The 14,722-nt window shown below is 35.8% G+C and overlaps 2 protein-coding genes across 2 annotated transcripts; one reads left to right on the top strand and one right to left on the bottom strand.

Moving 5' to 3' along the window:
- Positions 1-3,885: 3,885 nt before the first annotated feature.
- On the bottom strand, positions 3,886-4,521 carry LOC137712245 (late embryogenesis abundant protein At1g64065-like). Its single transcript, XM_068451355.1, has one exon. The coding sequence runs from the start codon at positions 4,519-4,521 to the stop codon at positions 3,886-3,888; it is 636 nt and encodes a 211-aa protein (XP_068307456.1).
- An 8,859-nt stretch (positions 4,522-13,380) lies between these two features.
- LOC137712243 (late embryogenesis abundant protein At1g64065-like) lies at positions 13,381-14,046 on the top strand. The gene has a single exon (XM_068451354.1). It carries the CDS (start codon positions 13,381-13,383, stop codon positions 14,044-14,046), a length of 666 nt encoding a protein of 221 aa, XP_068307455.1.
- The last annotated feature ends 676 nt before the right edge of the window (positions 14,047-14,722 follow it).

Below are 14,722 nucleotides of genomic sequence, written 5' to 3'. Positions count from 1 at the left end.
TTCTAACGAAAAACCTCTTTGCTTACCAGCATAGAATATATATTAAGGTATACTTTACAACATTTGGTTATCGGCAGTAGAAACACAAAACACTCTTTAGTAAAAAGCATTTAAGCATCTAGAAAAGTCATTCTAATCCATGTAATTTTAGACTTAAACTTTTTAATGCATATTTCCAATATGTATAAATTGTTATATTTTATATGATCAAATTTTAATCTACTTTAATCAGAAAATTCTAATCTAATTTGATATAATATACATGTCCCCAAGGATTGATCATATTACCAATTGTCAAATCACATTCTCTGTTTCTCTCTCTAACATTTTTCTACTCAGTTTCCAACTCATTTCGAACTTATTCAAAAGGCCAATTCAGTCTACTTCTCTATATGTTGCTGGGTTTTCTTGTGCGAGCTTAAAGCAGCTAGCTTACCACCAAAGTTCAAATCTTTACCAAAGTCCCAACACAATTCTCTCTCTCTCTCTCTCGACATTTTCCACTCAGTTTCCAACTCATTCAAATGAAAAGGAAAGCTGAATTTGCATGAAGTAGCTAAAGCTTAAATCTTTACCAAGTAATTTTCTCTTTCTTCATCTAATTATATACCAAAATATGAAACTTTACCCTTTCAATTTCTTCTTCTTCTTATCATTTCTTCCCAAAAAATACAAATCCATTTTAATCTAACAATTATCAATGCATATGCAAACTGGTTCCTTGAAAACCATTAAAGTAGAGTTGGAAAAAATGGGTCAGTCATGATGAAATTTAAGAATAATAATAAAACAAAGATCGATCTCATGCACTAAAAAACCACAAACAAATATCAGAGCAGCATTAACATAATAACAACGACATACCAGGGGCTCTAGCAGAAGTGGCAGATACTAAAAAAACAACAAACAAATAGGAAAAAAGAAGAAGTAAGCAGTCAATCTTAATTTCCAAAAAAATCTATAAAATAAATAAATATATAAATAAATAAAAAGAGAGGAGAGAAGAAAGACAAACATCCACATTCGGCCACAGAAGGAGAGGAGATGTTGGAAGCAGTGGGGAGGGAGGCGGTTCTTGTGATGTTCAAAACGACACCAAACAGAGCATTGCTCTTGAAGACCACAACTAAACCCAAAACAAAATTATTACAGTTTCATCCAAACTAACAAAATTACAGAATAAAAATTGAAAGACAGTAGTTATGAATCACACATCAGCTGTATAAAATTTATTTCCCAACAATCTAAAGATAGCTGGCGCTCAAACAGAGAAGAAAACAGGAAACAGATTCGGCCAAGATTCTCGAATCCCAGACAAAGATTAACGCAAAAACTGCGAAATATTTGCCCCCCGATCGCAACTCTAGAAATAAAGACCAATTTTATGAGGATGGACAAAACACCCACAACTCCAGGTTTAAAAAGATGCAAAGCCCTCCTCAAATCAGAGACCAGAAATAAGATCCCTTAAAACACGAAAAGCAGGAACTTTCCCCCAATATTTTTCAATGCAGAGACCACAATATTTAAGAAGAACAAACAATCGTAGAAGAACACAGCTAGAATAAGGCAGGAATCAGAGAAGGACCAGAAGAAACAAAGTGTTAAACACAGAAGATGACTCTCAAACTCGAAGCCGAGATATCAACGATGACGGAGGCGTGGAAAGAACGGGCAAAACCGTCTTTCCACTATACTCAGAGGGCGACAAAGCGGGTGAGCAAGGAGAAACCAAGGGGCAAAAACATCCGCCCACTGGTCATCCACAGTACCACCTTACTGAGTTTTAGTAAATAGAGATATCCCTGCGAGTGGTCAAGACTAGTTTTTGGATTTTTTTTTTTTTTTTTTGAGTTTTAACGAAAAACCCGCGGTACTATTCACTTTAACGGAAAATCACATTTTTACACTAAAAAGTCAATTCTGGTACTATTCACTTTACTCTTTATTTTGTCCTTATCGTTAAAACTCAAGGTTTTCAAACTTTTTTCATTAGTTTTCCCTTTTTTTTGAATTCGTTGATCCTTACATTTCCTATATAGTTGTACATAATGCTACTTTGGTTTTCTGATCACTAGAGGTCGTCTTTGTTTTACCATGGCTGTAGCTTGATTTTTACCAGACAATTTCCGACCGACTTACATTTTAATTATGAAGTAAGATTTTAAAGTGAATAAAAACATTTCGAACTTTTTGTAACGTTAACATTAAGGGAACTTCTAAAGAGGCCACTTCAAACATAGTATTGATTCAACAAGGTTCTAGAAATACCAAGGTTATTGCTATTGTTGGTGCCAAAACTTGTTCAAAGTTTGGACTAGGTTCAACAAGTATTTCTCCGAGTGGTTGGTTTCAATCTTAGTGCCATGAGATGGCTCGAGAGAAAGAGAGAATAGGTGTTCCACTGTTGGAGGCTACCAACAAACAGTGTTTATGTTTGAGTGTGTATGAAAGTTGCAAATAAATCAGACTTCTTAACCAAATGAATGTGCACAAGAGTGGAATGCTTGTTCGATTAAGTTCTTTTCTGTGCCTCAAGTGAACGAGGACTCTTTGTCTAAGCTTTCCTAAAAAGTAAATGAAAGCGAAATAGAAACTAAAACGAGAAACAAAATGTAATCATTTCATGATGGACTCAAGATTACAAATGTTTACAAAAGTAAAATCTAGGCTGATGGGCCGAGCTATATGACTTGAAATGCAAATTGATTAGAAATGTAAAGAAAGCAATAAACTTTAGCAAGATTTAGGCCATGAAAGGCAGATAATGCTAGACAAGTCCACTGAGATCATTGGTGTCGAGTTGGACTTAGTACTAAACATGGACCTTAGATAGGGAATTAGGGAGGTTGGAATTGCACATCAAATGAATCATACCACAGGGCGATAGAGTTGTAACAGTTTTAATCTCAGGGATCATAGGTAGTGTTTGCTTCAAAGGAAGGCTTTTAGATTGTTGCTAAAGAGCTAAGAAAGGTTTGCTAAAGAGCAATTGTGTTTGTGCCGAAAAGCAGTTGGGTTGATTGATTAATCAATCAATGTTTTGTTTAATTGTAGAGATTGAATTTGACAAAGGTCCTAAGCCTGAAGGGCTATGGCTCTATTTATAGGCAGTGAAAAAAAAGCAACCTCAATCCTATCTCTGAGTTGGAGTAGGGTAGATCAGTCATTTGGTGATGGTTGTGGCTGTAATTCCTAGTTAGATGGCCTTTAGCTGTGTCTTAAGGCGGTTCACCCAATAGCAATAATGATCTCAGCGTGTTGGATGATGCATGCGTATGCATTTAAGGGACCGAGATATTCTCGAGCCTTGATTGTCTACTTGGCAAATGCGACAAGTTAGGGAGAAACAAGATGGTCATCTGATCCCTGGTTTGGAATTGGAAACTAGTAGGCCAAGTCCTATGACTTGACGTAATTAAAAATGAATAAACCCTATAGCAGACCTTATTATTATTTATGGCCCAAACAGCTATGCCCACCCATATGTCTTATTTTCCCACTTATGCACCTTGTATGAGTATATGAAGAACATTTTTATTAATTGGTAGATGAGACATAGGATCGGTAGTCTTGCAAGTTTAGACAGTCTTTGTGGACAAGTCAAATGCAATGGTATAGTCCATTGTGGCTACACAGACATATTAGCTTTTGCTGCTTAGCGTCAACACCCCGCTGCTCAACTCAGATTTGAAGTGTTTGAAACTATATATCTTATATAGTTAGAATTTTGTGAATGCATGGAAGATGATTTGTAAGCATATGTTTCTATGTTCAATCATATAAAAGAAAAAAGAAAGTACCATCTATAATAAATACAAGGCGTACACTAAGAAACATGAATAAACAAATAATAGTAATAATCTTCATCTCGGAAGTCTCTTATCATTTGCACTGCAAACTTTTGAGCGTCTTGGATGACAGATCGAATGCAATGGTGCAGTCCATGGAGGAAGCCTTCTTCTTCTTCATTATAAGCATCAATTCAACCTTTCCGGTCAATCTAGCCGTGCTGTTGATAGTCAACACTCCGCTGCTCAATTCACTCCCAAAATTGGAACTGCTTAATGCACTGGAGCTCAAGCTCACCTCAACGTTCATTTTTTTGGTGGAAAGCATTCCTGCCTTGCTCTTTGGAATAACAACTTGTCCGATAGCTGCGCCTTGGTACAGAAACGTGACAGTGCTAGCATCAAACTTGTAAGGACCCCAGTTTGTGTTCTTGACCCTGATTTGCGTTGTGAATTTTGTGCCAAATAAAGGCGTTGCTGGGACAGAGGTGAGCTCTTGGACGTTGATGTTGCCTAACCTGAACTTGGGGGTCTTAACTTTCATGACTGTGAGACTAATCACGGTTATGACAATGATCTGAAACACAACGAAAATAGCAACATAAATGGCCAATTTGATTCTCTTCTTGCGTTTCAGCTCATCAGCGGATAGCAAAGACTCTGCATCACTTCTTTGGTAGCCATGGTTTTCAGGGGGTGAAGGATAAGCCTGTTGGGTCTTCTCAGCCATGTTACTTCTTTTCTGATATAGAAGTGATTAGCTCTGAGTTTTGAACGATGAAATTTTCAAGTGAGGGAGTTGTTTGCGGAATGACGGACGAGGTGTGTTGTTATATATAGCGTTTGGAGTTTGACCAATTTCAAAAGGTTATATAGTGGAATGAACTTCTTGGAAATTGAGACTTAAGGGAAGTATTTTATAGCAGACGCAAATGCGTCCAAAGCCATGGTGCAAATTGTTGACTTCTAGATAATCGGGGCAGATTGTTGACTTCTAGATAATCGATGACTTTGGTAAAGTGTAGGACTTTTCAGATGTTTGCTTTCAGCCGCGAGGAGATGACATTATATCTAAGAGTGTACCATCAACACACTATTTTTTTATTTCTCACACAATTTTTATTAATTTTTATTTTTTAACTATTTTCAATTCATTCAATCCAACGATCGAAAATTAAAAAAATGTGTAGAAAGTAAAAATATTGTATGAATATCACATCCCATCTCCAAATGACAAGTGAGAACGTGATGTAGGACCTATATTTATTCTATCTTGATTTATTCTTCTCTTTTTTTGAGTAAGATAGGCAACCAGGAATTATTTTTTCCAGTTTTCCATCTGCATTTTGTTTTGGGAGCTTTATATATAAAAACAATAATTTTTACTATATTTCAATGAACTTCACTAGTTTTTAAACATGTTAGAAATAGATAAAAGTATAAAAATACATAACGCCCAACTCAAAAACATGAGAACAATGTTTGAAAATAGCTACCATGCCCATAAGATTTTAGGCTTTTAATAAAACCCAGCCCTCACAACTGCAACAAAATTAATATGTGCCATAAGCTCAACCAATCCTCAACTATTGATGCAGAACAAGTTTTGAAACTATATGAAGTATAAGTTTGTATCATATATTACTATAATCAGTTCACTCAGGCCAAAACGATTTTTGCAAAATCAGTTCAACCCGTCTTCGACAATTTTTGCAGAATCAATTCAACCTTTCTTTGACAATTTTTGGAAAATCAGTTCAACCCGTCCTCGACCATTTTTGCATAATCAATTTAACCCGTCTTCGACCATTTTTGCAGAATCAATTTCAAATACATCTAAAATCAGTTTTGTATACTTTTTTACTTTAAAAAAAAATATGCAACTTAATTGACTTTAATACTTTCAAAAAAAAAATATGCAACTTTCTTACTCATGCGAGGGAGGTGAGGGTTACGGAAGAATCGAGAGCTTCATGGAGCACTAAATTGAATCAGTTTTATATGTTTTTTTTAGTATAATCAGTTTGTATAGTTTTAGAAGAATTAGTAAATGGGGAACCCTAGTTTGTGTTGGATTTGGTTAGATTGATTCTTACTCGGTACTTGTAAATTCGAAAGAATTTACTTTTTTATCAATCAAATTAATTTCAAAGTTAAGTAACATCCTCCTTCAAATTAAATTAATCACTGTGTATTAATTTAATTTCTCTTGTGCAGGCTCCATCATGTATTTAGTCCTTGGAAAGTTGATTGAACGATGTCCAAATGTATAAGGATATACGTTTGACACTTGTTTTGTAATTTGGTCTTTTGTTCACTTGGATCAATTTTTTTTATCCTTTTAAAAGTTTGAGGGCATATTTGATGTACTTGATGAAATAATAAATTTGAATTAAGTTTTCTAAAGTCTCATTCCCAAGTCTAAATATAATTGCTTTAGCTTTTTGTACTAGCCAACCTCAAGTAATGATGGGAAGCTCCTTCTTGCGGCAACAAGGTGTAGATAACCCAATCTCCACATGCTACATCATCTTTTTGATGTTTGAACCCGGAGAAACAAGGCATCTAGGTGGCACGAACAACTTCAATGCTGGGGAGAGAAGTGTGAAAAGATACCAAAAATAAAGGGTATTTTCATAAGTTAAACTCTAGAGGAAAAAAAAAAAGAAGCAAATGATGTCAAAAACATTTATTATTTTTTGTCTCTCCTTGAAATGTTTAAAAAGTGTTGTCTCAATATAAAATTAAGTATTAAAAGTATACTTTATGTCTAATTTTTTTTCTTTTATTTAATTATTAATTCTTGTTTATTTATGCCATCTTAAATATATAGGGAAAAAGAAAGAGTGCGAGCGGAGTGCATAGGAGAAACAGAGTGTTACTTCAAAAAGGATCGAATGTTCTAATTATAAAATTAAAGATTGAAAGAGCCCTGGGACTATTCATTCAAATCCAAGAGATTAAGAACTTAATTTATTTTTCTAGCTAATTTTTTGTTCATGTTTGATTGAAATGATGAATATAAAATTTGTGGCGTAACAATTCTAATATATAACAGTAATGGAGATGTCACCCCCGCGTTTACCAAAAATTCTCGTCAACACGAACATTGTCATTAAATCCTGAAGGGCCTAAAAATAAGGGTAACTGAGCCTAAAAAATAAAACTTTATAAAAAACCTTTTCGAAAACATAATAACCTCTCGCGGTAAAATAAGTATAGTTTCCAAAATATACATACTACGTATAATATGAAAATACTTACTGTAGCCTGCAATGTCACAAGAATGTCATATGTCCCAGTATTGCGTAAATAAACACATAACGACCGATATCACATAATCTCACATAAACAAACATATCATATCGAGAGCTCATTAACATATGTTGACACATGAGTTCATGTAGACATATTCTGACATGAACATGACTGGGTGTAATAATGATTTACACTCTAGTACTACAATCACGTGAAGACTGGCACTACACGCATCACATACAAGTCCTAATTACCTATAGCAATCTAGGATAGGACTGGCACCTACAATGGATCCAAAGTGAGTGTACGGTGCGATGTGAACATAAATGTGAAGCCTGGCCCTGACCCAGGCGAGTACTAACACCAGTGCAGAAACGATAAGCAAATAACGTAAATAAAGTCATACAACGGTACATCAATATTTTACATCGACATAATATTATTCATTGCCGTAAATATAAATAAGGCATCCTATAATAATATGCATACATGTGCATCCCATAGGATTCATAAAAATTTCATAATTTCCATCATCACAACAATTCTTATAATGTCAATTTAATTATGGCGTCACGTAGAAAATGCATTATTAATATATGTATGGAAACTCAAATAATATATATATACTATATAAAAGAAAATATCTACTCACAGATACTTGCAAAGTCATAGCCATTCGAACGAGGAAAGCCGGAGTCTCTGATAGTAATTGCACCTAATCATAATATTGGGACTCCTTAGTAAAACTCAATTAAAACAATTAAATTTGAAAAAGCGGAGTGCGAATTTAGAATCAGGGCGCCGAAATACGCTAATAAAGGTCCCGTAAAATTTTCGTAAAAAGTCAACGGTCAACCCTAAAAAGTCAATTGAGCCACCCTGGAGGAAATTTCACTACATGAATGCCACAAACATACTTGGCGCTTCGAAGTTAGCCAAGAAGGGTTTCCAAGAAAATTCCGAAAAAAAATCAACACAAGGAATATTCCAAGAATATTCTGAGCCCATTTTGGAAATTGGTCGGGCTAGATTCCGGGTTCGGATCTAGATCGCGGGTTCGGTCGCATGTTAAAATAAGAAGAAAGCCGAAATTTTAGCTGGGAAACTTCCACGGCTCCGTTTATCTTCAAATCTCAACCATTTCTCACAATCTACCTACCAAAATGAAGCTTAAGAGGAGATGAATGGAATTAAACCCTAGGTCCTGCCGTGGTAGAAAAATGGTTGGAAAAGCCTATAACACTCTCGAAATCTCGCCGGAAAACTGGGGAAGTTTCCCCTTCATTGATTCTATGTTATTTCGTCACCAAAGTCCACATATAAGTCTGGAAAACAACGTAAATGATGACGAGGACAAGATTTGAGGGTTTTCGATCCTTACTAGTTGGAAATGTCGAGCTCACTGGAGAAGACAATAAACAGTGGCCATGGAAGCCACTGTGCAACGTAGGAGATAGAGTTGGAGTTCGTGTTTGTAGCTTAGGGTCTGGGGTTTAGTAGTAAGACAAGGGTGAACCTCGATCAGCTGATAAGGATAGACGGTGATGGTGTGATACTCCGGCGAGTTGTGCGGTGGTGGTCCGGTATCTCTGCACTTACAAAGAGAGAGAGACAAGTGAGAGAGTTAAGGGAAAATTCCGATGTTAGTTTGGTGAAGCTCGCCAGATGAGAAAGGGGGCTGATTACCTAGGCCTTGGTAGTTACAGAGGGAGGAGAAAGTTAGAGTGAGAGGGACGAAAAGAGTTCTAGAGTCTTCAGGAATGGGGAAGGAAGACATGTGGAAAGAGATGAGATGAGAGGTTGGTTGAGTTGTGGGCCCCATGGGTCAAAAAATTTATTAAAATAATTAAAATATCTAAATAAAGGAATTGTGTCATGATAATGGATGTTGGTTTATATGTAATGATACTGTGTTTTTCATACAGAATAAGGCAACCAGTGTGATACTCTACCAAGGAATGAGTGATGGGGAACTCTTCACCATATCTATGACAGTGTTTTCAAGATCAAGGTTTGTTAATGGAATGGAACAAGATGTAAAAGCTAGTTTTGTGGGAAGGATGATGAAGACGGCAATTTGGCACAAGAGACTAAGACATCCAACCGAGGAGATATTGACAGCAATGTTGAAAGCAGCAAGAATACCAGTTAGTATAGATTCTTCTCAGTCACTATGTACTTCATGTATTTCGAGTAAAATGTGTAGGCAATCATTTCCTGTAAAACAAAGTAGTGCTACCTTTATGTTTGAAAAAAATACATTCAGATGTATGGGGGCCTTCTCCAAATATGTCAATTGAAGGATATAGATATTACATCAATTTTATTGATGAGTATTCAAGGTTCTTGTGGATATTTCCTTTGGTTACTAAATCTGAAGCAGCATCTGCATTTATAAAATTCCATGCTTTTGTCTCAAATCAATTCAATACTAAGATTAAATGTTTGCAAACTGATGGAGGAAGAGAATATATGAGTAGAGTGTTTATTAATTTTCTGGAATCAACAGGGATTCTTCATAGAATATCATGTCCATATACTCCTCAACACAATGGCATTTCTAAGAGGAAACACGGGCATTTAGTATAAACAACATTGACCTTAATGTCTGAAGCAAATTTATCTTCTTCCTTCTGGTTTCATGCTTACTCATATGCAAATTTTGTAATTAATAGAATGCCAAGCAAAGTATTACAAATGAAGTCTCCATATCAAGTGTTGTTTGATAAAGTTCTTGATATTCAGAATTTAAAAGTGTTTGGGACAACAGTGTATCCATTTCTTAGGCCCTATAATGCAAAAAAGCTGCAAGCAAGATCTGCTCAATGTGTTTCTTGGTTATGCTTTGGGATACAAAGGAGTTATATGATATAACATTGGGACAGGGAAATTGGTTTTATCAATACATGTAATTCATGATGAGTCAGTGTTTCCCTATAAAGTTCAACTTAGTACCAAGTTCAGTACAAATTCACTAGTTCTACGTAATAATCAGAGACCTGTTGTGATTCAAGTTCCTATTCAAAATATTACAGAAAATCAAGTTACTCATAGGGAAAACAACAGTGAGGCTGCACATGATATGTCAATCTCTATGTCTGAACATAGTGCTAACTCTGCTAAAAGATCACTCTCTGGAATCAACATTTGTCTCAGAACATTCATCACTTTTACAGGGTTCTTCATCAACTCGAGATTCTCATCTCCTCACTCCTAGTTCCCTTGGTGTATCACAAATGTTGCCTGTCCACAATGACACATAACTCAAGGTAATTCTTTCTCTCTCATCCCCTATATTAACCAATCCTGGTGAATCAAGTAATGTTTCTTTTCATCCAATGATCACTAGATTGAAGAGTGGTACCATACCACAGAGAAGTTATAAAGGATATTTGACTACATTATTTGAACTTTAGTCACTTCAATTAACTGAAGATGCATACTTTGGTGGAGGTTTCTCATTTTTTGTTGTTAATAATGATGTTGCTGAACCATCTACATTCAGAAAAGTTGCTATAATACCATATTAGCAAAGTGCAATGCAAGAAGAGTATGACTCTCTTAGGGCTTAAGGAACTGATAGGTCCATTATTGACAGCAAATGGGTATACAAAATAAAAAAGAATCTAGATGGTACTGTTTCAAGGTATAAGGCAAAGGTTAGTGGCACAAGGGTTTTCCTAAGAGCAAGGTGTTGACTACTCAGAAACTTTTAGTCCAACAGTGAGGCATACCATAGTTAGAATTGTCTTGGCATTAGTTGCAACCAATAATCGGGACTTGAGACAACTAAATATTAAAAATGCATTCTTGCATGGTGAATTGCAAGAAGACATTTACATGAAACAGCCTCAAGGTTTTGTGGATTTGACGAAGCCAACATATGTCTGCAAACTAATTAAATTCCTATGTGGACTTAAGCAAGCCCCAAGGGCTTAGAACTCTAAGTTCACAAGCTATTTACCTGCAATGGGATTTCAGGCTTTAACCTCTGATTCCAATTTATTTGTCAAATAGTGTGAAAGTGATATTGTCATATTACTTCTCTATGTAGATGACATTATTATTACTGGTTCTAATTCTAGTAAAGTTCAAAGGGTTATCACAGAGCTGTATGAGGTATTTGAGCTCAAAGATATGGGTAGGTTAACATATTTTCTTGGTCTGCAAGTCAATTACAAGCAGAATAAGGATATTTGTGTCAATCAGTACAAGTATATTAAAGATCTTCTTCACAACACTAGTATGGACTCATGTAGACTAGTTTCAACACCATGTAAGCCTCATAATCCTTTGCTTCTTACTGAAGAAAATGCATTGTCAGATCCAAGTTCATATAGGAGCATTGTTGGATCATTGCAATATCTAACCTTTACAAGGCCATATATTGCATATGCAATACTGAGATACATTTTGGGCAGTTAAAAGAATATTAAGGTTTTTAAAAGGAACTATGCAACATGGAATCACTTTTTCAGCTAATACAGAAGTTGGAATTGCTGCATTTAGTGATGCAAATTGGGTTGCAGACTTGAATACAAGGAGATCTGTCACTCGATATGTAGTTTACATTGGAAATAATCCAATTTCATGGCAATCAAAGAAACATGATTCAGTGTCAAGAAGCTCTATAAAAGCTGAGTATAATGCCTTAGCTCACACAGCTGCTGATATATCTTGGATAAGAAATATTTTGAAAAATATGGCAGCGGTGTTACATTTTCCCCTTGTGATATACTATGATAATAAATCTGCCATTACTCTTAATGCAAATCCAGTGTTTCACTCAAGAAGTAAGCACCTGGACACATATTATCATTTTGTAAAAAAGAGAGTGTCCAAAAAGGAGATTTTCAAGTTCAATACCTGCCAACTGAGGATCAAACTGCTGATATATTAACTAAGGGACTCCATAGTCCATCATTTCTCAAGCATTCTTTCAATCTCAAACTCGGGAACCCAGTTGAGATTAAGGGGGGATGTTGACTGATATACACAGTAATGATACACATCAGCGAGGTTGTGGTTAGCTGACACATCAGCAAGGTTGCTAAACAGTTAGGATTGTAGGAAGTTAAGGATGGTTGTTAGTTTGTTATTAGCTTACTATTGAAGCTAGGCAACTTGTATAAAGAGCAAACACTTCTTTGTAATTCGATCCATTCTGTGTAATGCAAACTTTCATTCAGTTTTCTCTCTATCTCTTTCTCTTTTAATTCTTCTGCAATAGTTCTTCATTCAATTCTTCTTCTTCGATTCATAGATTAGTGTTAATACAAATTTCACAAATTTGATTCATTGCTGAATTTCATCCTCGAGCTCTTTCCACAACGTCTTCTAGACCTTATTGATGCTTAATTTCAACTTCTATGACTCTAGCCTCCACAAACTTTGTTCTAGAAATTATATTCGATAGCTGATGTGCGACCACTCTTTCCTGAACCCCATCGCCACCATTCACTTCACGATCTTATGGAGGTTGTTGATGTAACTAGAAGGAATTATGTCAATCATGATGTCATATACGCTAATGGACTGAGCATTTGAGATTTGGTCATGCTTGCAACCATTAATGACCTCTTCTTTTTCGTTGCAGAGAAAGATAGGAGAGAGGGAGGAGAAAAGATAGGAGAGAGTGAAGAGAAAGACGTGAGAGAAAGTCGTAGGTTGTAGATAAGAACAGAGAAAGGCGAAGAGAAAAGGCAATCAATAAATTAAAGTGAGAAAAGGATAGAATAGCTATTTTCTAATAAACTAAACCCATCACCAAAGGCAAATTCGAATCACATTATTGTTCGTCCATTGTGAGGCTAAGCCCACCCCTCCCTTAGTGTAGAGAATATTGTTTGTTAAATAAAACTAACCTAAACTCATGTGGCCTGCTTCATTTACCTGTGTATAATTATTATAAATAATTTAATGATATATTCAAAACCAAAATTGATAGTTTGATTTCTGGCTAATTAGTAAAAATTTATTTGACTTTTGGCTAAATAACCTTTTTTTTATCCATGTGTAAGGTATGTCACATAGAAGACTTCTTCCTAAAACCTTTGTAAGCTGTCACATAAAAGACTTCTTCCTAAAACCGTCTATATTGACAATAAGTCTATACACTATACATGCGTTTGGTTACATTATAGCCATTTCGTTCTTATACCACTAAACATCATATTTCACCTTAAACCCTTATATATAACCCCACAAACAAACTCCTTCCACTTACAAGCTTTCATCCCACATAAAAAGAAACCAACAAAAGCTAGCAGATAACTTTTGTTTCAAGTTTCAAGTTTCAACTTTCATATCAAAAATTGAGAAGGATGCTAACATGGCTGGGAAAAAGAATAATGCCGAATCTTTGCAATCTACTGATGAGCTCAAGCGCCAGAAGATAATCAAATTAGCTACGTACATTGGTATTTTCATTGTGTTTCAGATCATCGCCATAACAGTAATTAGTCTCACTGTAATGAAAGTTAAGACCCCAAAGGTCAGGCTAGGCAACATCAATGTCCAAGCCCTCAACTCCGTCCCAGCAACATCTTCATTCGACGCTAAATTCACAACCCAAATCAGAGTTAAGAACACAAATTGGGGTCCATACAAGTTTGATGCAGGCACTGTCACGTTTTTGTACCAAGGAGCGGCTGTCAGGCAAGTTTTTATTCCTAAGAGCAAGGCTGGAATGCTTTCCACCAAAAAGATTGATGTTGAGGTGAGTTTGAATTTGAATGCATTGCCAAGCCGTTCCGCTCTTGGAACTAAATTGAGCAGATGGGTTCTTACATTGAGCAGCCAAGCTATACTGACTGGAAAAGTAGAACTGATGTTTATCATGAAGAAAAAGAAATCTGCCACCCTAGACTACACCATGACATTTGATTTGTCAGCAAAGACGGTCCAAACTTTACACTGCGCAGGAGGAAGAATTGCAGTAAAGAGGAACTCCAGGCGTAAAACAGAAAGTTTGGATTATACTAGGTGGTATGATTGAATTTGCCACAGATTTGGCATTGTTGTCTTTTAGAAGACTTATTGAAACAATAAGGTGTAATGTGACCTTTAATATTGCATAATTGACAAGTCTGCAATGGAGGTGCTAAAGGACTCCCAAATTGATTTGGAGATTGACCAAGTACACCAATATTAGGTGTAGGTAAAACATGAGTTTGTGTAGGACACACTGGTCTAGGATTGTAGTATCTTTGTCCTGCATTAAACTTGCCATTTCCTTTGTTTTTGTTGTGATAAGGCTTGAATCCTCCAGATACAGTGAATGGCTGACCACCAGTATAATGCTATGATTGACCACCACCAGAGTTATATGACTAAGGTGACATGTTAGATCCTTTGTTTATGGCTGGAAAATTATTGGTAACCATGGTAGATAGAAAAGGAACAATAGATTGACTGTCTACAATTGCTTCATCAGCAAGTAATTGAGACCTGAATTCTTTGATGGCCATGACACTTTCTCTGCCTCTAAAAACAGTTCTGAATGTATTATAGTCTGGAGGTAGGTCATTAAGAGCCGAGATAACAATATCTTCATTAGCAAGAAATCCACCAGCAGCAGACAAATAATCTCTAGCTTCTTTAATTTTCTGCAAATACTGAGTCACGAAGTCTGAACCCTTCTTAATGGTTTGAAGAATAGACTTCATCTAAAA

This window comes from Pyrus communis, chromosome 13 (assembly GCF_963583255.1).
Source record: "Pyrus communis chromosome 13, drPyrComm1.1, whole genome shotgun sequence".
In the NCBI taxonomy this organism is placed as follows: domain Eukaryota; kingdom Viridiplantae; phylum Streptophyta; class Magnoliopsida; order Rosales; family Rosaceae; genus Pyrus; species Pyrus communis.
The sequence above is the reverse complement of the archived record's forward strand: the minus strand, read 5'-3'. Positions and strand labels throughout refer to the sequence as shown.